This window comes from Artibeus jamaicensis, unplaced genomic scaffold (genome assembly GCF_021234435.1).
Source record: "Artibeus jamaicensis isolate MK-2021 breed Jamaican fruit bat unplaced genomic scaffold, CSHL_Jam_final contig_797, whole genome shotgun sequence".
Lineage (NCBI taxonomy): Eukaryota > Metazoa > Chordata > Mammalia > Chiroptera > Phyllostomidae > Artibeus > Artibeus jamaicensis.
This window is the reverse complement of record NW_026521977.1, coordinates 13104504-13127853: the sequence shown is the minus strand read 5'-3', so window position 1 is coordinate 13127853 and position 23350 is coordinate 13104504. Positions and strand designations below refer to the sequence as shown.

The 23350-nt window shown below is 36.6% G+C and overlaps 1 protein-coding gene across 3 annotated transcripts in view; it reads right to left on the bottom strand.

Annotated features, from left to right (window-relative positions):
- Positions 1-23350, bottom strand: part of LUZP2 (leucine zipper protein 2) — a 375070-nt gene that overhangs the window by 27035 nt on the left and 324685 nt on the right. For all 3 annotated transcript variants that reach the window (XM_053672934.1, XM_037132978.2, XM_053672935.1), the window contains 2 exons: positions 10181-10255; positions 3319-3483 (listed from right to left, as the gene is read on the bottom strand). In XM_053672934.1, the coding sequence (XP_053528909.1) occupies positions 3319-3483; positions 10181-10255 (240 nt within the window). The remainder of the gene's footprint in view (positions 1-3318; positions 3484-10180; positions 10256-23350) is intronic.

The following is a 23350-nucleotide window of genomic DNA, read 5'->3' as shown; positions in this document are numbered from 1 at the left end:
ATTCTTGTCTATGGTATTTGTTATAGTAGCCCACGCTGACTAAAACAGAAATACAAGTGCCATTTCAAATGAATCCTCTAGACATATTGCTCTGAACACTAATGTAGAGAAAATCAATGAGCTAAGTAGAATCATTTCCCTTAAGGAGGGATACAGAGCCATCACTGTATTGAAGGTATGGCGAAGAGCCATGAGGAATAAATACCGGGCTAGGAACACTGAGAATAGGAAAGCGATTCTAACTGGGAGGATAAGAAACATTTACTTGAATCAGAGAGGCTCAGACATAACTACAGACAATACAATGAAGGAAAGGAGGCTGATGGGCCAGACTGAGAGTTCTCAGCAGCAGCTATGGGGTTAAGTGGGCATGTAGCAAGTCTGTACCAGAATTTTTTTTAAGTCATGGTTATTAACATATAAATTTTTTTAAGTTTTCACCAACATGTATAATAATGAACTCCCCATGTCATGAAGTCTGTGTCTTTTAAAAGCCACAGTGAATGTCATATAAAATATTTGTGTGTATGTACATGTGTGCATATATGGATGCTTATACACACATACATATGCACACTTGAGCATGACTCAATAAAATCTTGACTGCATTACCCAACCTTCTGAAAGAAAAAAATAAAAATAAAAGAAGATCTTAGGGGGAGGCTCTTTTGCCTTTTTTCCAGAATGGGTTGAAATTTGGTTGCTTGAATACATGTCACAGATTTTAGGAATAAACAAATACCCTTCTTTTTTCAAAGAAAATTGAAGGTTGAAAAACCAAATAAAAAGAGGTAAGACCAGCCATATATTATGAAACATAATAATTCTTTTTTCCAAGATTAGACGAGATCAGGGCCTTTAGCTCGGTTTCGCTGTAGACAAGAGTAATTTTTTAATGTTGATGTCATAACAACACTCTCAGAGAAGCACTGAGGAAACTGAGGCACAAAGAGAGGGTAAGTGATGTGATTCCCTCACAGCTCTCTCTCAGATGGGCACAATATATCACTGTCTTCATAGTTAGCCAAATCTGAAGGCACAGCAGTTGAACATCCTATTGTAAAAGTTACTTTTACTGTATGGAGAAAAAACACTCCATGACTAAAGAGTTTACACACACCTCATATTGCATTCTATTATTCAGGATTTTGAAATTATCTGAGATGTGCCTACATAGAGATAAGCCAAAAGTATATATAAAATATATAATTTCTACCACTATTGAAAAGATAAAAAATATGGGCCAGTGTAAACACCAGAGAAGCTTTAAATGCTAATCTGGGAAATGAAATGCTGGACAGTGCATCAGCTTTGATTTATTGAACTTTATCTTAAACGACTGGATTTTCTGTTATTATTTTTTGAAAAATGAGAAATTACCAAACCAGCCTCATCTAAAGGCTTCCTATCTTTTTCTGTGATAATCCAAGAGAAATAATAAATATTTAGTTTCTATTTCAATGACAAGTTATACATTTATTGATGGTAAATCAGTTAAAATACCAATCAGGGATTTTCTCCACACATTGAGGTATGTCAAGACCGTAGTTGTAATAAGGAGCTTAAATACACGCATTTGGGTTGGAGACAAGTGTGATGGGCCTATAAGATTACAAATCAGCTTTGCCCAGAGTCATTAGACTTAAGGCTGAGCTTCGCTTTCCCCCCTTGCACTAAGTGGAGGCAGTAATGGTTTCCTGGTAGGTGAGTGAGATCATGCGGTTGACTGTGTATTTAACCAGTGACCAGATTCAATAAATTTACCCAGGATTTAAAAAAATACATCATGATGCCACTTTTCCCTGGATTTCGTTAAGTAAATAAGCCCTTCAGACCTAGAGTTTTCAAAGAAGGGGCAGAAGAAAATAAAGTAGAAAAATAAAGTTCTAAATATTTTGACATACTTCAGTACATAATACAGCCAAAGAGAATAATAGGATGAGATGGAAATATATATACTTGTAAATGATTTTGATAGAGAAATTTGAGATTATACAGACTAATTTATGCAGCCCAGAAATAGACAAAGTTACAGATAATAACTGTACATTACAGTATGTATTTCATTTCACTTGTTTTTGAGTTTCCATCCTGAAAAGAGTATTTCCCTAATCTACAGTCTGTCCATCTCCCCTTTAATCTAAAACTGGGGGGGTCACAGAAATGAGCAGGAAGAAATAGGCCCCAGATGTATGCACCAGTGGGTAACTGCAAAGCTGGTCCTCAGTGTTCCTGGACCCAGCCTGAGAGATTTGCATTGTAAATGGATCTGGCATCTATAACACACATTTTAACAGGGAGAGATCCTAAGGCAAGTGATAAGAGAGACCTGCACTTGCAAATAAATATATACTGTTTGAAACAAAACTCTTTTCTCTAAAAACTATTTCAGATTGTCAGGATTTATTTAAATGCACAGCCTGCAAATTGCAGGTTAAGACAATTGAAACTAAAGCAGAAATACCCTGTGCCCTATCTGAGGTAGGAGGGTGGGGATTTAAAGGAAGATTTGATTGTCAGTTGGTCTCAAAAATCTGGGAAGCTGCTTTTAAAAAATACTAATGACTCGAGTCCTACCACAAATAATTTGATTTAATAGGTCTAGGATGAGTCCCAAGGTCATGATTTTTTAACAAGTATCCCAAATGAGTCTAACATTCAGTCAGTGTTGAGAACTATGGACTTAATTCCTTTAAAAAATGTATCTGCCTTTATAAGGTTGATAGTTATACACTAGGAGAAAATATTTCCCATATCAAACTTCCATTGTATATTGGAATATAATATATTTTTCTTAATTAAATGTAAAATGATTATTATTATTTTAGAATGTTATTTTTGAAAAAATAATTGTTATAGTAATGATACTTGTTATTATTATTTTATAATTAGATCATCCTACTTAAGAATAAGTTGGCTTCTATCTACTAAAGAATGTTCTTCCTGTGATTTTGGAGACTACAAATTGAGTTACTACCTTCCATTTTCTTCCTAATTTTTAAAAAAATTATTTATTTTATTGTTGTTCAAGTACAGTTTTCTGTCTTTTACTCCCATCCCAGCCCACCTCCCCATTGCCCCCCACCTCCCTCCCATTTCCACCCCCCTTAGTTGTTGTCCATGTGTCTTTTATACTAGTTCCTGTAAATCCTTCCCCTGTTCCCCTAAAATTCCCTCCCCTCTCCCCTCTGGTCACTGTCAACCAGTTCTCTAATCACTGTTATATTTTACTTGAATCCACAATCATAATCACATAAAATTAACTATAAAGACAGTACATTATTTGATCTTACTTTTCAAAGCATGAATAAAGCATACCTTGCTTTTTGTCCTTGCATCCACCATCTTGGTATCAATTGTACTGGGTGGAGTTGACATCTGAGCTGGATTTGACCTGATGAGACTCAAAGGTGGTGACTGATCACGGAAAACTGTTGACAGGCAGAGTTGTACCGTCTGTTTCATTGCTTTCAGCTGTGACTCCTAAAAAATAGGGAGCGATCATGATTTATGCATGTAGTTCTGGTTATCAGTGATCTGATTCGATTCTCCTTTTTATCCTAATCATACTCGCTTCCCACACAAACACATATCAGTTTTCAAACACAACTGCCAAACTTATAAATTCCATTTTGATAACCTGTTTAATGCACACTTGGTTAGTTTTTAGGAGTTAACATGTTTTATTTTTTAGATTTTATTTACTTATTTATTTATCTTTAGAAGGGAAGGAGAGAGGGAGATAAATATCAATGTATAGTTGCCTCTTGTGCGTCCCCTGCCAGGAACTAGCCTGCAACCCAGGCATGTGCCCTGACTGGGAATCAAATTGTGATACTCTGGTTTGCAGGCCCATGCTCAATCCATTGAGCTACACCAGCCAGGGCTCATGTTTTATATTTTGAGCAATGAAACTCAGAGACATGTCTTACTTTTTTCCCTCAAATTGGTATGATTTCAATAATGATAGTTTGCTGACTATATTTACCAAAAGAAAATACTCTGGTGTCATTCTAAAGCAGAAAATGTCCTTCTTAGAAACCTGCCATTTTTTCTCATAGTATCAGCTTCCTTTACAAATCCCTCCCTTGGCAGTGCAGGCCCCTGTCGTCCTCAGATTAGCCTCTATTAGCAACTCAATTTCACCACATATTGGGAAAAATACACTTGTTTCTGATAAAACTCTTATTTCCTCTGGGCCTTGTTAAGAAGTAGGAGTTAATTTACTTTGACTATAAATGATAATATTAATACTTTCACATATTAGCATAGGATATTACAATATTTCAAGCACTGTCCCATGAAAGAAATAGTTTTATGCAATCAAACATCTGTAAAACTGGAACTGTTATTATGATTTCACTGTGAAGAAATGAAAGCTTAAAGTTTTCAGACTGATTTACTTTTGATTTATATCACTAGACAGGCTGAGCTTAGGTGGACAACCAAATCTACTCCTCAGGTCCCATCTAAGTCTCAGGCACCACTTCTAAAAATATTTTTACATGCTGATAAGTTGAAAATTAATAATAATGTCAACCTGAGTACAAACAAAAGAGAGACCCTGGGGTGTCAAAATGAAGAGAGACATACAATCCTTAAGAAATCTCATCACAGCTTAAGGGTAATTTGGGGCGTGGTCACAGGCCCTACTAAGACAATGTCACATAAACAGTGAGTTCAAGACGTGAGATAAGGCCATTTGGCCAAAAGGGATGAGGAGAGAGACTAGTTACTGAGGCCACGATTCTGCAACAAGCTGACACACGTGTGGTTTACCATTTTGGTGCATTCATAGATCAATGAAGCAGCATAGTCTGTTTTCGCTGCCTGTCAAAATCCTGTACACCCAACAAAACTACTGTTTCTTGTATACTCTGCCAGAAACACAGCTTCATATAGTGTCTTCTCCTATTCTTGATTCCCATAAAGTCCTGATGATCGATCTCTTGAGAGTAATGACTGTGATTTAAATTCTTCCCAGTCTCTACCTCTGTGCTTTCTGTTCATATGTGGCATATAATAATAGTTATCTTTTGGTTGTATGTGAGTGTCCATTGCTAGAATAACAGTTTAAAAAATCTCTCTCTTTGGACACGGCAAGAGGTTTTTTAATAAGCAGCAGTAATACATAGACAAACATGCATTTTCTTCTCATTAATCTTGCCCTATGACATTGTCTGAGACAAAATGAGAGTCTGACAAGAACTAGGATGGAGAGGCATCATTGAGTGGACAGAAGGTGCTCAGCTGAACGGGAGATCAGTCAGGACACTGGGCACTGTGTCAGAAGTGAGATATGCCAGGTGACACTGAACAATTTAAATATGTGCTCTGTGTTGTATATTATAATGAAGCAATGGAAACAGAGCTAATATGACAGGGTCAGACACGCCTTGGAGGGGACTCAAAGGCTTTAAAATGTAGATATTCATTGCTTGGATCGTGCAGAAAGTGATGATGATTATTGCATTTACTGTGTTTATATCCAGGTTCCTCTTAGCACTCTCTGCATCTCATCATTGGATCTGTAACAAACTTGAGTTATATGTTCCCATAATAGACAAATTCCAGAGTAGTGGCTGAAATTGGATGCTGAAAATAAATAACAAGCATCCACTTAATTGTTTTTAAACATCAATTTTCAATAAACATTGTTTACACAAGAGAGATTTTCCAATAATGCAATAATAAATGGGGATGGGTACACATGCCACACTTTTAACTGTCTGAACGTTGATGCAGTCACCTCATCCGTGTCCACTCCTGTCATGCCTGGGTCATCTCAGGTCATAGAGGCAACAGCACGTGGATGGAACCTCCAACTCTTCAGTTCATAGCCACAGTGGTAAAGCTCTCTTTCCATGTTTCAACCTACTCTTACCCTCTTAGCTTCATGTTTTATTCCATTTTTGAGACATAAGCTGGTGACTTTGGCCTTTATCTTAGATCTTAGAGTCAGGTTCCAGGTTCCAGTCCTTGATTCCAGCATAGATTTTTTTTTCCTCCTCAGAGACAGCAGATTGCTTTGAGTAACCCTGCCCTAATCTGGTCAGCATTCTGTTAAAAATACATTAAAAAGCAGCTTTCCATTTAGTCTAGTTAGCAGAGCCTGTTGCCACCGACATGCCTCAGGTTTGGCTTGACCCCGTTTCATAAGCAGGACCCAGACAAGGATTTTACACATTATAACATTTTCATTCACACTGCTAGCTGTGGCCTATTTTGAAACTGCAAGCTACTCTCCACTTGGAAGTTCACTTGAACAAAATGTCAACTAAAAACGTGATGTGAATCGAGTGATGTGTACTTTGCTGTGGATCTTATAACCTATTCCTTCCTAAATTCAGTCCTGTCCCCATGCCCATTCCTTTTTCCACATGTGAGTAAATTGCAACTCCTTAATAAGGACCCACTTGTCACAGTCCTTCATTTATAGGGCATCAAACATTCAAAGCTCATTTGCATCTTACAGCATTTATACTTGCTGTTTCTTCTGCTTACAGAACCCTTTTTCCAAATAACTATGTAGGGAACTTCCAGTTTAAAATTTATGTCTCTACGTACACATTATCTTCTTGGAAACACAGTCCCTGATCACCCTTTCAAGGAACACTCCTTATTAAAATCTCTCACAGTCCTTAAATGATGTCCTATGTAGCCCTGGTTACCATTGCAAGTGATCTTATTGTTTCTATGTTTATTGTTTTCCTACTTCTATTCTAATATAATTTTTGAGGACCTGTACCATTATTCAGTGTCACCAGTTTCTAACTTAACAGATGTTTGTTACATGAATAAATCAAGTGAACTTTCCAGAGGATATAAGCAAGTATGATGTTACATGCGAAAATAATGAAATAATTTATACTTGACCATGTATATTATCAATATAAGTATAATTTCAGACATTAAAATATGAGTGCTTATGCTATATAATATGTAAAGCTTATTGGAAATTATTATGTATACATATGTGATCTTAAGATGATGGAAAATTTAAAAGGCAATTTTTTGTATGTCTATATGAGTACTTTTCCCAGAAAAATAATGCATTTTTTGCTAGAAACAGTTAAATATACTTGCAAAGACAACTCTCTCATCTCCTAAAAAGTAAAAATTCACACAATATTATTCATGCCTATCTTAATTCATTTACATGGAGTGTAAAGTCCTCAGAGAGATTTGGGTGTCGTATCAGCAGCTGGCTTTGGAAAGAGTGCGAGGGCCTGTGAATCCAAAGCCTTTCCCTTTAACTTTCTTTCTGCCATGAAGTCAACTCTATGAATCCTGAATGCATAAGCAGAATGCTTTTTAATTTATAAAGTTAGATACCCATCCATCTGTATGCTCAATAACTATTTATCATGCTCTGTTATGTGCTGACACATTGTGGCAAAACAGGTGCTTGTTCTCTTACTCACTAGTCCCAGGAATCTGTGGGTCACCTGACTGGGGTCATCTGGAACATGGATGGAATTACACACACTTTCCTGGGAGAAATTTTGTGATGCCTACACATAATGGAAACTTTTTTGTTAATATGAAAGTTTGAGAGACAACTTTCCTACCCATAAAGTTGTTTTTGCATTCCAGTATCTGAGGCTATGATTCCTAAGATATTGCCAAATAAATAATTGATTGAAAACCCAAGGTTGACTCTTAGATTTTGAGGTTATTATTATTTATACAGGGATAGTAAACTGAGACTTCTTTCATTAAATATGTTATGAGAACTAAGTTGGAGTGTGAAATTTGTTTTCATGATCTTTATGAGGCATTGAAGGTTATTTGAAGTCCAGATAAAACATCCTTAGGAGCTGAATACCTTAAGAGAGTAAAAAATTCTCACATAGAGATACCAAGATGATAGAGAGAGGTGAAGAGCAATTTCTCGAAACTGAAGTTTTTATTCATTTTGAAGTGAACTAGCATTTCTATCTGACTCTATAACTGCAGTTTATGAGCCTCGCATGTATCCTACATAAAATTTGTTGAAATTAACCTCCAGTAGTAGGGAAGGCTTTTACAGTTCACTGCAGCAAAAGGAGTGACAAGAGGCTGAAGGTTAAAAGAGAAATTGTTATCATAGGGAGGCGGTATCCCTGGTTTCTTCACTCACAGCAATTACTGTGCTTACTGAGTGTTTTCTAGGTGCCATAAATTCTTCTCTGCATGTTGCTTTTTTGAGGCATATAATTTTCTCATCACCCTCATAAAGTAAGTTTTATTATTATTTGATGTCACAGTGAAGCATAAAGAGTATGAGAGAATCAAACATGGCCATTCAATGGAGAAATTATGGTATGAACACAGGCTGTCACAGGAGACCTGAACTTAAACCCCGCAGTATACAGCCTCTCATCCTGAATGCAGACTGCGGTGTGGGGTGGAGTCGGCACAGGGTGCTGGTGGCGGGGGCCAGTGGAAATGGGGAGGAGGACAGAGTAGAACGAGTAAGAGGAAGGAGGAACAAACTCTACATTAAGCCTGAACTCTGTAACTTGGGCCAAATTCTAATTTTCTTATGAAGTATTATGTGAACACACCAGTCCATATAACCCAGGTGTACTTAAAATATACACATTTAGTTTTGGTGCTGTTATGACCTCACAGTTCTGCATGCAATTGTTTACTAATTACTGATGCCTAACTAAATGTGTAGTAGGGAGAGATGTGGAACTCAAGACCAGGAATTGTAAGTTTTCTGTTTCCCATTACTTAACACCATGGAGGTCACACAAAAGGCATTTAAACCTGTTTGGCATGGATTGGCTAAATGGATTACCTGAAGTCAAATCAAGGAAAAGAATTAATGTAAGAAAAATCATTCCAACAGTAGGAGATATTGAAAGCTCAGAGGAGGCTGAGCTGCTGCAGGGCCTGGGGAAGTCAGCATGCATTTCAGACCTCAGGCACGTCCCAGGGATCGTGCCAGAGAAAGAATTGTTGTAAAAAAGGTTGTCTAGTTCAATTTTTAGGATTAGATGTTCCTCTGATTTTCTGATTTCACCAATGAAGAGTCATTTCCCTTTTTAAAAAGTAATATTATGTAGCATGAATTGGATATGGTCAGAGATTAGCATAAACTCCTATAACCTTATTTTTTCATGAATTAAAAAACTATAAATTTGGAACCTTGGTAAAATAAATTATATTTGACCTCATTCATAGAATAGAAGTTGGGCTTCCCCCCAAATATTAAATATAATATTAATTACCTGGATAAATGAATTTAAAATATGAAAATTGCAAAGGAATGAAGTTGTTAAAATATATAATTATTCATTCAAAAGCCACATTTGTCCAAAAGAGCAAAACCCTAAGAAGAGAAACCATTTGAATTTAACAAATGTCCTTACTAATCCCAGTACTACGACACTATCCAGATACCCAGTTTGAAAAGTTATCTATATCAGCTATGGAAAGGTGTTGGTCATAGGTAAGTGAAAAAAATTGCCACTGTGAAACCCGAGTCCCCTGGAAATGAGAAGATAATACCACTAGAGCTTTAAAATGACTCAGCCGTGTTGCACCTGCACCTCCTCTATTCTCACCAAAACACTCATGTTCAAATTGGTGGTTAGGTGGCAATCTCCTCTCTTTACAAAAATGGCTAAGCATATACAGCACATTATTGCAATATAAACCTATGAATGCAATCACCTTACTTGCTTATTTTTCTAAATGAAATTGTTGCTATGCTGTGCTCAGAAAAATGGAAAGCTCTTGAGAGCAGACAAAACACTTTCCACTCTTTAAAAAATAACTTATTTTGGAAAACATAGGGGTATATAGAAAACAACATAAAATATAACATGTCAGAAAAATGCTGATCTGAATTTAAAGTTAAAAAGCAAAATTTTTATTGTATAACATACATTTGTTATATATAATTAGTATTTTATAAAATAGATTGCATATGAAAATATATGCACATACTTATTTGTGTTATATGCCTATATATGCATTATACATATCTAATGTACACAAACAATGCATATATTATATAACACGGATAATGCATATAATATACATATGCGTGTGTGTGAATTAAAGACTATCTATGTCTATACAACTATGAGAAGATAAAACAAATTAAAATTGAGAGGAGTGATGAACACACTCCAGCTTCATCTGCTAAAACCAAAGTTGTGATGGTTTACGCACATCAACTCACCCGGTCAAGAGCTGCTTTCTCCAGTGTGTTTCTTGCCACAGCTAATTTTTGTTCCAAATCAGTAAGCTGTTGGGCCTGTAAAATGAAAGAATCTGATGAATTGACCATCAATAAATTAACAAACAACAAGTGCTGGCCAGGATGTGGAGAAAAGGGACCCATTTCACATTGGTGGGAATGCGGACTGGTGCAGTCACTGTAGAAAACAGTATGGAGATATCTCAAAAAATTAAAAATGGATCTGCCTTTTGATCCAGTGATTATACTTCTGGGAATATGTCCAAAGAAACCCAAAACATTCATTCAAAAGAACATAAGCACCCCTATGTTCATTGCAGCATTATTTACAGTCTCCAAGATGTGGAACAAGCCCAAGTGTCCACCAGTAGATGAGTGAATTGAACAACTATGAGACATATACACAGTAGAATACTACTCAGCCATAAACAAGAAGAAAAATTTACCCTTTGTGCCCTGGCTGGCGTAGCTCAGTGGATTGGGCGCGGGCCTGTGAACCAGAGTATCGCGGTTCGATTCCCAGTCAGGGCACATGCCTGGGTTGCAGGCCAGTTCCCAGCAGGGGACACATGAGAGGCAACCATACATTGATATTTCTCTCCTACTCTTTCTCCTTCCCTTCCCCTCTCTCGAAAAATAAATAAATAAAATATTTTTTAAAAAAATTTACCCTTTGTGACAGTATGTGTAGACCTAAAGAACATTATACTAAGTGAAATAAGCCAGCTGGAAAAAAACAAATACCGTATTATTTCACTTATATGTGGAATCTAATGAACAAACTGAACTAACTAGCATAATAAAGACAGACTCATGGAGAGAAGGCTAATGGCTCTTGGTGGGTTAGGAGCTGGAGGGATTGAGCAAAAAGGAAAAAGGAGTCATGGACATGGACAAGAGTGTGTGGTAAGTGCAGTGAGGAGATGGGTATAAGGGGACTACATGGTAGTGGAAAAATACATTAACAATTTTTAGAAAACAATAAGGACAACAATCATAGGATTTGTATATTATGACCCAAATTATTATAATTTGGTCCTAGTTTTGAAAGGGTTAGCTACGGGAAAAATTCCTATGCAGTTACAAAATTGTATAAAATAACCAGAGTTCTGTTGGTGTTAAACCACTAAAAGACTTTAGTTAAACCACTAAAGTTAAACCACTCTGGAAGATTAAAGTTCCCACCATTTCTGGTAAAGATGATGGGAACTTTACCAGAGAGTGAATTTTATTTGTCATTTATTTGTTTTCTCAGTTTAACTCTGGGGAAGTAAAGGATAAGGTTACTTAAGAGGAGCTCTTCATGCATCTAGAGTGGCTTTCATTTACACTCAATCATTGAATAAATATCTACTCAGTGATTAAGTTTTCTGGGACCAGGGAGCATCATCTGTGCAACAGGTTGAAAATATACACTGAACAGAAATCATGTAAAGTGAAAGTCAGAAAACTAGAAAGACGTTCCTCAGCGTGCCCTGAGAAGTCAGAGTGTCCTGTTCCTAATCAAAGAAATACCAACGAAAACTAATTTTCATACATATGCATTTTATCATGCAGGCTTTATCAGTTATTTAGCAGCTACAGTCCATATCATAATTCTTAATTTACTTTTCAAAAAAAATATGGAGCTACAGAGCTCCAAGTTTTTATTGACCACGAAACACCAGTCTGGGTTAGGTCTAGCACTCAGGCTGTTGTTTCTGGAGCTGCTCCTGGCAGTTTCTTGAATCCATCTAGAATTACAAAGGATGACATCAGTGCTGTATTTAACACACAAACTGTCCCTTTTTCTTTCCTTTAAGAAACAGGACTGTATACCCAGCCCTGGCTGGTGTAGCTCAGTGGATTGAATGTGGGCCTGCGAACCAAAAGATCATGGTTCGATTCCCAGTCAGGGCACATGCCTGGGTTGCAGGCCAGTCCCCAACAGGGGACTTACGAGAGGCAACCATACATTGATGTTGCTCTCCCTCTCTCCTTCCCTTTCCCTCTAAAGATAAATAAATAAAATATTTAAAAAAAACAGGACTGTATATCCATTAAGCAAATAAGACCTAAAGTTAGACAGTTAAATTTTATTTAACTGGGTCATTTTACAAAATTTTGGGAAGTGGCTAAATTGGCAAGATTCTAATTCATTCAAACATTACTTTGAGATGTAGTATTTCTGGAAACTTATTGACATAATTTATTTTAATCCTACCCTCACCTTTCTAGATAATAATACTTAGCTACCTTCTTTGTAATATTTCCTAATGCTTAAAAAATACAGAAAATATTTATTCCTTACCTCTGCTAAAAAGGATTTGAGGCAATCTTACCACTAAAAGTACTAAAATCTTTAACATAAATAAAACACACGAGGCCCGTGGAGAATGTATGTTTTGGGGATGGGATATGAAGGTAGATGAAAGCAGTGATAACAGAAGCAGGCCACACAGTTCTGTCCATTTTTCTCGGTTGAGCCTTAAATTTGTTCCAAGACTTCTGGCAGCCAGGTATAAAAAGAAATGTTATTGGCTCCCACATTCTCATCATCAAAGATAGTAAACATACCAGAGACACAGATGGTGCATGCTTGTTCCAAGCATAGGTTCTCATACAAAATTATAACAGATTTTATCATTCAACTCAGAATACCATTCTTAGGAGCCAAGAAAATAGAGCCCAAAGTCATGGTTCGTTTTAAATCAAGTATAACTCTTAAGATACACTAATGTGTGTCTTTGCATGCACACATTTTATCACCAAGACAGAGAACTCAGTATGAGCAGGTCACATGATTTACTTTCATCCCAGGGCATGTACAATAATTCTACTCTTTCCTAAACTGCCCCAGAAGATTGATTGAAATGCAAGTGCTGAGAGTAATAAACAGCTTAGACACCAAGATATAAGAGACTAGAACTTTATTTGTGTCGCCATTATCTTACTTATAATGACTAAATTACATTGAAAATTCCTCACTATACTTGGCTTCATTGAGAAGGCATAAGGACCAACACAGTCTATTGAATTCTTATAAAGTCTCAATTATTTCATCTTTCGATAAAGCATAGGGGGAAAAAAGCACCATAGGATATCAGCATCATGACCTCTGGCCAGACTCTTCTCTGGCATGGCCTTCTGCCTGAAAAGCTAGACTGGAAATTGTCCCACCTACGGCCAGGTTAGGAAACTATGCACATAGACTCTAAATAGGAAATTCAGAACAGAGACCCTTCTCCTAGTGTGATGGCCAGTGCAGAGTTCTATACAATAAACTAACTCAGAAGACTCCTGTGACTCACTTACTGGAGACAGGTCAGTAGAAAACTACAATGGCTGAGATTTTTAGGATCCTGGAATTAATAGCCATCATTATAGTAAGCCTTTAGGGAGCATCAGCAGAACGTGGTCAGAAATTGTTGGAGGTTTTCTACCATAGCCTTACTGCTTTATAATAAATAATGTGGTTCTTACTCTATGTTTTGGAACCCATAAGAACATGCAGCTGTGGTCCAGCAAATGATGCAAAAAACATAGATAGTGAGTATGAGACATTCTAGAGTGGTGTGGGAAGAAAATAGGTAAATAGGTGGTATCATAAAATATGTTTTATCCTTCATCTTTATTTAAAAATAAACCATGATTGTTCTATTATGACACATTAGAAAGTACATTTACATTTTCTAAATTCATTGCTTTTCTTCCACTTTGCTTAGAATATACTGAATATGGCAGCAAAACAGAAATATGACGATAATGGTAACAATCTAAACTTGAATATATGCAACTATATCTGGTACCTAGTACTGTTTTCATCCTTTTAAAGAAGAGACATAGATTCATCAGATATCTTACTCAATGTGACGGCTGGGAAATGCCAGACCTGAAACACAAGGCTAGGCAGTTTAGACCCATAGCTGGTCCTCTGAACCACTAAAGATATGACTATATGTAATTTATAGTTAATAAATATGCACACATTGGGTGACATATGTTTAAAATTCACTTAAAGCTGCATGATTAAAATATTCAGAGACTACCTAGAAGATTGGGGTAATTTATTTTTTAAGTTTATTCATCCAATAAGGATAATAAACTCATAAAAGATGTTCTCAAGTACTCAGTAGGGCATACTTGGCAGTTGGTAAAAGGATAATGATAGGATTAAATATTTTATGCAAATGCAGTATCTCTGTTAGTATAGATGAAGAGCCTATGCCCTGCTCAGCAGCATTAACCTAGAAGCTTGAATAAAACTCTAGAGGTACAACACAGACCACCACACCACCACCATCATTTCTACAGTCCAATTTACCATAAAGGTAAAGAGGCAGAAGGTTAATCATTCCCACCTGCTTCTACTCAGGCCCACAAAAGTCGAAAGCTGCAGCTCCAAGATTATCTTTGGCCATTGCGTTCTTTGGGGCAACACCTGCTCATTTCCATGTTATTAACTTGGGAGTTATACTGGGAGACTTGGAATAATGACTAATATATGCAGAAGAACCAAATTTAGATCTCAGATTGCACAGGAATAGCTTAGCATAGCATCCTGTTCTAACTACCATTAAAAGTAAATTTTAACATACTAATATCAATAAGCCTTCCCATTGGGAAATAAGAGCAGGCATATGTTATTTTCCTCCAATTTAAGATTTTATAAGTGACATATTGTCATCATGTGCATATGCATGTCACATTATAGCCATTAAAAAAAATCTACTGTTGATACTTTCTTATTATGCACTCGATGTTGATTCCTTTTCTCTCAAAAACCCCTAGACTTTGGAGAAAACTGCCTCATTCCTTTTCTCCACCATCCACTTATACAGAGATACCAACAACCCCTTCCAGAAACAGAAATGTCATTTCTTTTCTTTTTACTTTTTTAAAAATTGTTATTCAAGTACAGTCAAAGCAATTCCTCTATCTCAACTCTCTGGTCAAATGACTAGGATTGGGTTTATGTTGTCATTACCTGCAGGCCAGAAACAAGGAGATATTTACTGGTAACTACTGGAATGAAAGCTGTCTCTCTTCTTCATCTGAGTAACTAAAAATCACCTATTTTTTGTTCCCTTGCTAGTATAGTATGAGAATGTTTAAGTCTAAGCTCTAATAGGCATTATCTAGAAGGAAAAGAACAGTATGAAATTAAAACTGTCCTATAGAAGAAAGCCATGCATTTAAAAAATTAGCAAATAAATGTATAACAAGACCTGGTGACTTTGAAAACTTTTCAATAAAACCATAACTGAAATCAAATGAACCTTGAAATTTCAGTTAATATGAGTAAGTAAAATTCATGTTTATCAATTCAATTTTTGTGAGATGTTTATACATTTTTGTTATTTAAAAATAAAAGATTCACAACTTCTGCTTGTACACATGACACAGTACCTGATAGCAGACAAGTCCTCCTACCCTGAGGAGCTCTGAGCTAATTACCCCCAGGCTGTGAAACCTGAAACGAAGAAAAGTCCTGTGGAGACACCCACGACCACATTAGCTTTCTGCCAGAGCACAGACTGAGGTGCACAGACTGTGTGCAAGCGCTCATTGGAGTTGCTCTGAGCTGTGGGGGCAGAGACAAGAGTTGGGGTCAATTTAAATGGCTAAAGTGCCAGTATACAGAGCAGGGCAGCAGAGAAGAGTGAGGTGAGCAGGGGCAAGTTTTCCTTCAGTTTAGGAGAATGTTCTTGCAAGTCCTTGGGAGAATTGGGCTGCATGTAAACAGGAGAATATATTCCACAAGGCTAATCACAAAGGAACTGTTTTATGGCTGAGAGCAGGACAAAAACTCCAGAGGTTAAGCATTGCAGAATGATGTTGGTATTTTATACGCATTCATATACCTTATTAACACCACAGGCACCCATAGGTTAATAGCCATGCCCTAAAGGAGTTGGCAAACTGCAGCCCAAAGGACAAATGTGGCTAACTATGAGTTTTTTCCATAATATTGTTGGAATACAGTTACCTTTTTAATGTATATATGTATGTATGTATGTATGTATATGTATGTATTGTCTGGTTGGTTTTGTGCAACCATGGTATTTGAGTAGTTGCCAGAGAGACCATTTGTTTTGCAAAGATTAAATTATTTACTATGTGATCATTTACTACTATAAAGTCTACTTTGTATTCTTTGAGAAAGTCTAAATCAAAACCCAGGCAAGCTTTCAGAAAAGGAGATGAGATATTTTGACCAAAGTGCATTATGTGATGTCTCACTGGTCTTCCATACAGTGCATGGAAGGAGGCGTGTTCTTACACACCTCAGTCTTCAGCTGTTCCTGGTCTTTAGGCCTAGAATCATGAAAAATCCCATGCTATCTTGTTCTCTCTCCATTACTATTTCCCTTTCAGATTCCAGTTGAAATGCTAATACTAATAGAGATCCATTTCAGAATTGCAAATAGAACTTTAGAATTCTTGTTACAATCTCTTGCAAAATACTATATTTTTCTTTCCATTATTTTCACAAGTTATGATAATAAAAACAGAAAGTAATTGGTATAATATACACATGAACCAATAAAACTTGTCTCTTCCTCGAATGTTGAAAAAGGGTCCGGGGACTTTCCTGCTTGACAGGTGACAGGCAGTCAAGCTGTCCTTAAGCAGCAGCATTGTAGCACCTCCTAAGCAAGTTTGCCATACTCTCAAAAATTCAGCCAGGAAATAGACATGAGCCCCAATCAATTTGGACAGTTTGTTCTGCACACTGAAAGTATAAGGAAGATCAGTCTTGTGTTGGCAGTCCATGTCTCTGGTGTCAATCACTAGATGACATCAAGCCAGGGATGTCATATGACAGACAATGCAAGTGGTGGGTCTCTCTGCCACTGTGAACCTATCTCTAACTAGGGCAAAAATGGTTTTATAGCCTAGAGTTGTACCCGAAGGAGGGTGAGAATTGTGATATGGAAAGTTCCACATCGCCAGGAAAACAGATAGGGATCTGCTTTATGGAACCTCCTGTGCAGTGGGAAGATAGATGAGAAAGTCTCGTTAACACTTCTAACAAGACGGTGTATCCACTGCTCTCCCTGGAGGATCACAGGGCATTGCACCAAGACCTGAGTTGAACCACAGGTTGGCCTGATCTGTGTGGCCTATGTGGAGAAGTGCAAGATTATCAGAACGTGATAGCAGAGACCTTTCACAATGATAAAATGTGAACCATTTATTGCTGAACGATAGCTAAGTGACAGGGAAAGATGAAAGGTAGAAAAAAAGAACCAAGGTGAAGAAGGAAATGGTTATTTGCCAGTTAATATAGAAGTGCTTTCCTATTTGAACAATTTGCATGCACATATTAATTCATACTGACTAAACTTAGTCCCCACTGATTACAGCTATCTATTCATTTACCTATTTGAGTTTTAATTTTTTGTTTTCTCCTAGATAATAAGCTCACTCACAGTATGGATTGTGTTGCACTTTGCTAACCCTTGAATAGGTCATTGTTCGAATAGTGCCAGGTATCTGGTAGATGAATAATAAATATTGGATGGATAAATGAGTACATTTGATGCTGATGCCATATACTGTAGACCAAGAAAACAGGTTTCTTATCTTTCTCTGGAGCACTTAATTTTCCCCCTCATTTGTATCTGAAGAGCCTCTTGTTCGTAAGAACTCTCTAGACAGTTGAAAATGGAGGATTTTGAGTCCTCATTTTAACTGTCCAAAGAATGCTCCTCCTGGAGCCTTGTCAGTCTGTTATGTAAATCTCTTCCTGGCAGTTAATTGACATGACAGGCAGTGACTGCATTTCCTCCCTTCAGGCACAAGAATTGATGCTTTATTAACTTTACTGACAAGGGTGCTGAGGGACAATGAACACAAGCCAGCACAAAATTCTGTAGATGTCAAGATTAAGTCAGTGGTAAATATTTTGAATAGGTACTTTTTCCCCTATATGAATCATCTTGAAAGTCACGATCCTGTCTATTTGTGCAACTCTTCCTGCCATTTGAATGCTGGATGAAGCCAATTGTTGAATTTTTGTCACTGCCAAAGTACAGCAGCTGCTCTGGATGCTTTTCTTGAATATCTTTGTAAGAATTTTATTCCACTAAGTGAATTTTGTTGAAAACAGCAGGTATGGAAATATTTACATACCACCTTGTCAAATTTTCTACTACTCTAAATGTGCATTTTTTTCTATTACATTTGTTTTAATGCATGTTAGTAGAGATTTTAAATATACTCCCATGGGCTATTTCCAAGAGACTTATTTTGTTGTTTTCATTTAAAACCAGAGGACATAAAATTTGGCAATAGCGAGATTAAATGAAACTCTAGGGAAAATGTGAGGCCCTGGAAAGGTGAGGTTTACCCAGAGATAAGCAAAGAGCTTTGCAACCTATGTCAGTATCTCATTTGTCTTGTAGTTGTACATAACGTCAGCTACTGCTTTTTAGTACATCCTATTTTTAATCATATGTTAAATATTGCTTGGTATATGCAAATCAAGTTCTAAACAACTTACGCATATACTGAATAGTCAAACAGCTGGGCACAGTTAGTCTATTGTTCTGTAATTAACTAGAAGTACAAACAGAAGTTTGTGGAGTTTCAGAAAACGATATAGATAGAAGTAGAATAAATACATTCAAACTTATGCCTAAATAATTCCAAAGCCCATCGTTACGCCTCTCAAATTCCCCACTTTTAATTCTTGGTTCCAGGCTCACCAGTTTAAGGAATCCAGTCCAGACTATTAATACTGCAAACTTTCTCACTTCCTATCTGGAATACCCAATCTTCTATTCCTCTCTAATTTTTCTTTTCTTTCTTATAGCACTTAACTTTCTAATATAGATATAAATGTCTTTCTGCTTATTAAATATTGCCAATCACACCTACTTGAATGTAAGCTCTACCAAAGTAGAAATTTTATTCACTGATAAATTATACAAACACTTGGAAAGGTAACTGGCAATATTAGTCTCTCAAAAATTATTGATTGAATGCATTAGCTTTATATTATAATGTGACTCTGAATGCATTTGTGAGGATTAAAAGTGCTTTTAAATGTGATTATGGCATATAGTTGGTGCTCAAAAAGTGATAAATATAATAATATGGCCCTGGCTCGTATAGCTCAGTGGACTGAGTGCCAGCCTGTGAATAAAAAGGTCACAGGTCCGATTCCCAATTAGGGCATATGTCTGGATTGCAGGTCAGGTCCCTAGTTGGGGGCACATGAGGGGCAACCACATACTGATGTTTTTCTCCCTCTCTTTCTCCTTCCCTTCCCCTCTCTTTAAAAGATAAATAATAAAATATTTTAAATATATATAATAAATTATATTATGATTAAAGGGAGATGTTCTCTCATATTTTTATCAGCCTACTACCATATTCATTTAACATGTAGTCATCTTATCTACCATATCCAGAATTTTCACCAAACTCAGTTACCTGTAAATCTGGTGAATTGTTCACACATTGATCATTTCTATTTAAGTTAATTTAGGTTGATTCCACAAATACTTATTAGTTATCTGCCATGTGTCAATCAACATGCAAATGATAAGGATTAGGAAGGAGCATAAGATACAAATTCTGCCCTTCAAGAACCTGTACCTTAGTGGAGGTTATGATGCATAAGCTAAACATTTTTCTCTTTAAATGGGGTATATACTACAATGGAGGGAGGTGTAATGTTCTGGTGGGGATTTTCAATTCTGACTTGCTTTTATTACATGAATGGCATGAAGGATGTAGGACTTCTTCACATGCTACAGAAAACTAGTCCCCAAACTGTACTACTAGAGGGGCAAAGCTAATTAAAAACCCTCTAATATCTAATAGTACAAGTTTTATTTTTCTAATGTTTTAATATATTTTACTTACGCTAATTAGGGTAATGACTAAAGCCACCAGCAAGGATACAATACAACTGGCTCCTAAGTACAAATCTATATGAATAGGCACGTGAAATTCCTTTACTCAGTCTTTATCATTAAGTGTTTATAATTAGGAGTATTAGAGAGTCTTGAAATATAACAAGACACTTTCGTCTTTTCTTTCTTTTACTAGCTTTAAGATTGTCAACATGACTCTTGTTTTCTCAAAGTTTCAGTTTTCTCATCTGTGAAATGGTAATAATAGCACTAATGAAAATGTATGTGTCATTTATCATGTGCCAAGAACTGTGCTAATATTTACATAGTTTTTTTTAAAGCTTTACAAAGCTCTGTAAGTATTATTTCTTACCACCACTTAGCAAAAGAGGCAAGAAAAACTTGAAGAGGCAACATCTGTATAGTCCAAATGTGCCTTACGAGAATTTGGTGTTTGGAACTCATGTTTGATTCCAAAGCCTTCATCTAGTTATGGCTATTGGTCTGAGTTTTTTAAAGATAATGAACATTTTTATTTACAATTGTCAATGTTGTCAGAGGTTTTATTGCATCACAAATAACAGCAAACTGAAAGGGACATGAAACATGATTCCTCCCTTCATTTTTAGAAGAACAAAAATGGTGAAATACAAACTGGAGTTTCATGTGAAAAATATTTCACAAAACCAAAACAGATAACATAGTAGAGAAAAGAAAATAAGAAATTTCTCTTCTATGTGTTGATTAATCAAATTTTTCTGTGAAGGATGTTGTCTTGAAAATCTAGGGCTGCAAAGAACCTTAGAAGCATCCCTTAGTGGGATTTCCCTTTCATAAAATAGTACTAAAAAGCTTAACTATTTCAAAGGGTTGTTCTCAGGCATAAATGAGATAAAAAATGCAAAGATAAAAGTTGATGCACAATTTTTTGTTTTGTCTTTGGTATTACTGCCAGGAATTTAGAGCTGTCCTTTTGTTTTCAACAAAATTTGGTTCTTTTAAACCAATTTGTTAGCTATATTGCTTCTCTAAAAACAACAAAGGAACAGCTCAGTTTTTGTGGGCCTTCCTCATATGTCACTGTTCTGTCCTTAGAGACAGTGTGGTAACATGCCCTGTAATTGTGGCTGTCAAAGCAAGGGTCGGATGGTGACTTCACCTGTTTGGCAGCTGTCACGGTGTTTTATTTACTTCGCCTCTACAGTTCCTATGTCAATGGTCATCACATCACTCTAAGAAACTTGCAATTGGATAATGAATGAATGAATGAATATCTTCTAAAGGCACATTTTTACTGAACATGTAAAATATTTTTCTGGATACTTCGGTAAATTAAACATTGCAAGATGTTACAAGGTTTGCTGTTCCTCTTCTTTGTGAATCATCTCCTCTTCCATTTATTTACACATTCATTCACCAATTCGGCTACTTAGCCAGCTCATCCATTCCTCATTCATCCTTCCACTCACACACCCTGCATCCTATTATCTATGTATTCCTCTATTTACCTACTCATGTGTCCATCCACTTAGCCATTTCCCCCATCATCTATGTCTCTGTTCATCTGTCCATCCATGATGCATGCATCCAGTAGGTACCTGCTCAACCCAGTAATCTATCAAGAGAGCTCAGTGTGGGTGAGATGCAAAAAAAAGTGTTATGTTAAGCTTGTCTCAGATAAGAAAGGAAGAGAAAAGAGATTTTTTTAGGTAGAGAATTTATAAAATTTTTCAAGTCCTTTTCAAAGATTCTGGTCATTTCTCATGTGAAACTCTACACATCTCAGCCATAACTTTTTTGAGCAATGTCACCGTGCATAAAAATAACTGTTCTCCAACCCAAGCAGAACCTCAAATGGCTTGGCATGAGCTTCACTGTTTTGAAATATCTGCAGGTAAATTTTGATGGAAATGAAGCATTAAGAATCACTGCCTTAGAAAACTCATGGAGTGAGGTTTTCAAGGAAGATCGTAATTTTCCCAGCATGCCTCAGTAGAACATGCACATCCTTATTTATGTGCTTAACAAAGAGCATAAACCCGATGTATTTCAAAGAGAGCAGCAACTTCAACATATGTACATTCAAAATCTTGCACAAATACAGGTGTTTAAATTAAGCCAGTACAACTGTCAATGCTAGTGAATAAAAAATATATATTTTTAGAACTGCCTTACCTCCATGCTGGTTGATAGAAACTAAACCAGATCTGTGTGAGTTTGAGTGTGTGTGTGTGGTTCCAGGAGAAATCTTTCCCTTCACAACCTAAAATACCTGTGTTACTTTTTAACTGGTTCAGACCTTCAAGTTGAAAAATATCATTTTAACAATACCTTCAGAGAAACTCCCAAGTCATACATATGTATGTGTATACACATAAGCATATCTAAGCTAAATATCTATTCATATAGGTACATAAAACCACACAGTGCTTCTTGAAATGTGAGATAGCCAAACTGATCAGCTAAGACCCTTCCTCCATCATGCCAGTTCATTCTTCAACTGGAATTACTATGCAACTTTAGAAAAGGGTAGTTTACCAACACCGACTGATAAGCCAAATTCCTGCCTAATCTTTGATATCTCCTTACTCTTCACCTACCATATGCAGTACAAGGTTAAATCGTGCACATATGTCCTTTTAAATAGCATTCAATTCTGGCTACTTTTCTCCATGTACACTTTAGCAATTCATCCCACTTTACTCCCATGTCTATCTGTACTGTTGTGATAGCCTCCTATGTAGAAAATGGTTAAAATTCTGTACCAGGACTGAAAGTGCTATCCTTGTAAAGACCTACAGGCCAGGTTGGCCTTTAGCATCTGGGAAATTGGATTTTAGGAAGCTTTCACTAATGAGAGTGGCTCGGTGTTACTAAACTCTCTCTACAAATAATATGAATTATGCCAAAAACCTGCTTTCTTTCTGGAAGTTTGGAGTGATAGACTATGCTGGGCAGAGGGTACCCATATGTCTAATATACAATAAAAACCCTGGACTCCTAGGCTCAGGCAAACTTCTTCAGTAGAAAACATTTCATATATACTACCAGAACATAACATTAAAGAAATTAAGCACATTTGAGCAAGGAGTCCAGGAGTCCACATTTGAACATTTGACTTCACTGAGCAAGGACTCGGGATCCAGAGCTTTTTACCCTCTGGACTTTGCTCCATGCCCCTTTCCCCTTTGCTGACTTGACTTTGTATCTTTTTGCTGTAATAAAATTGTAGTTATGAGTATGATTAGATGCTGAGTCCCATAAGTCTTCCTAGCAAATCATGCAACCCATAGGTGTCTAGGAG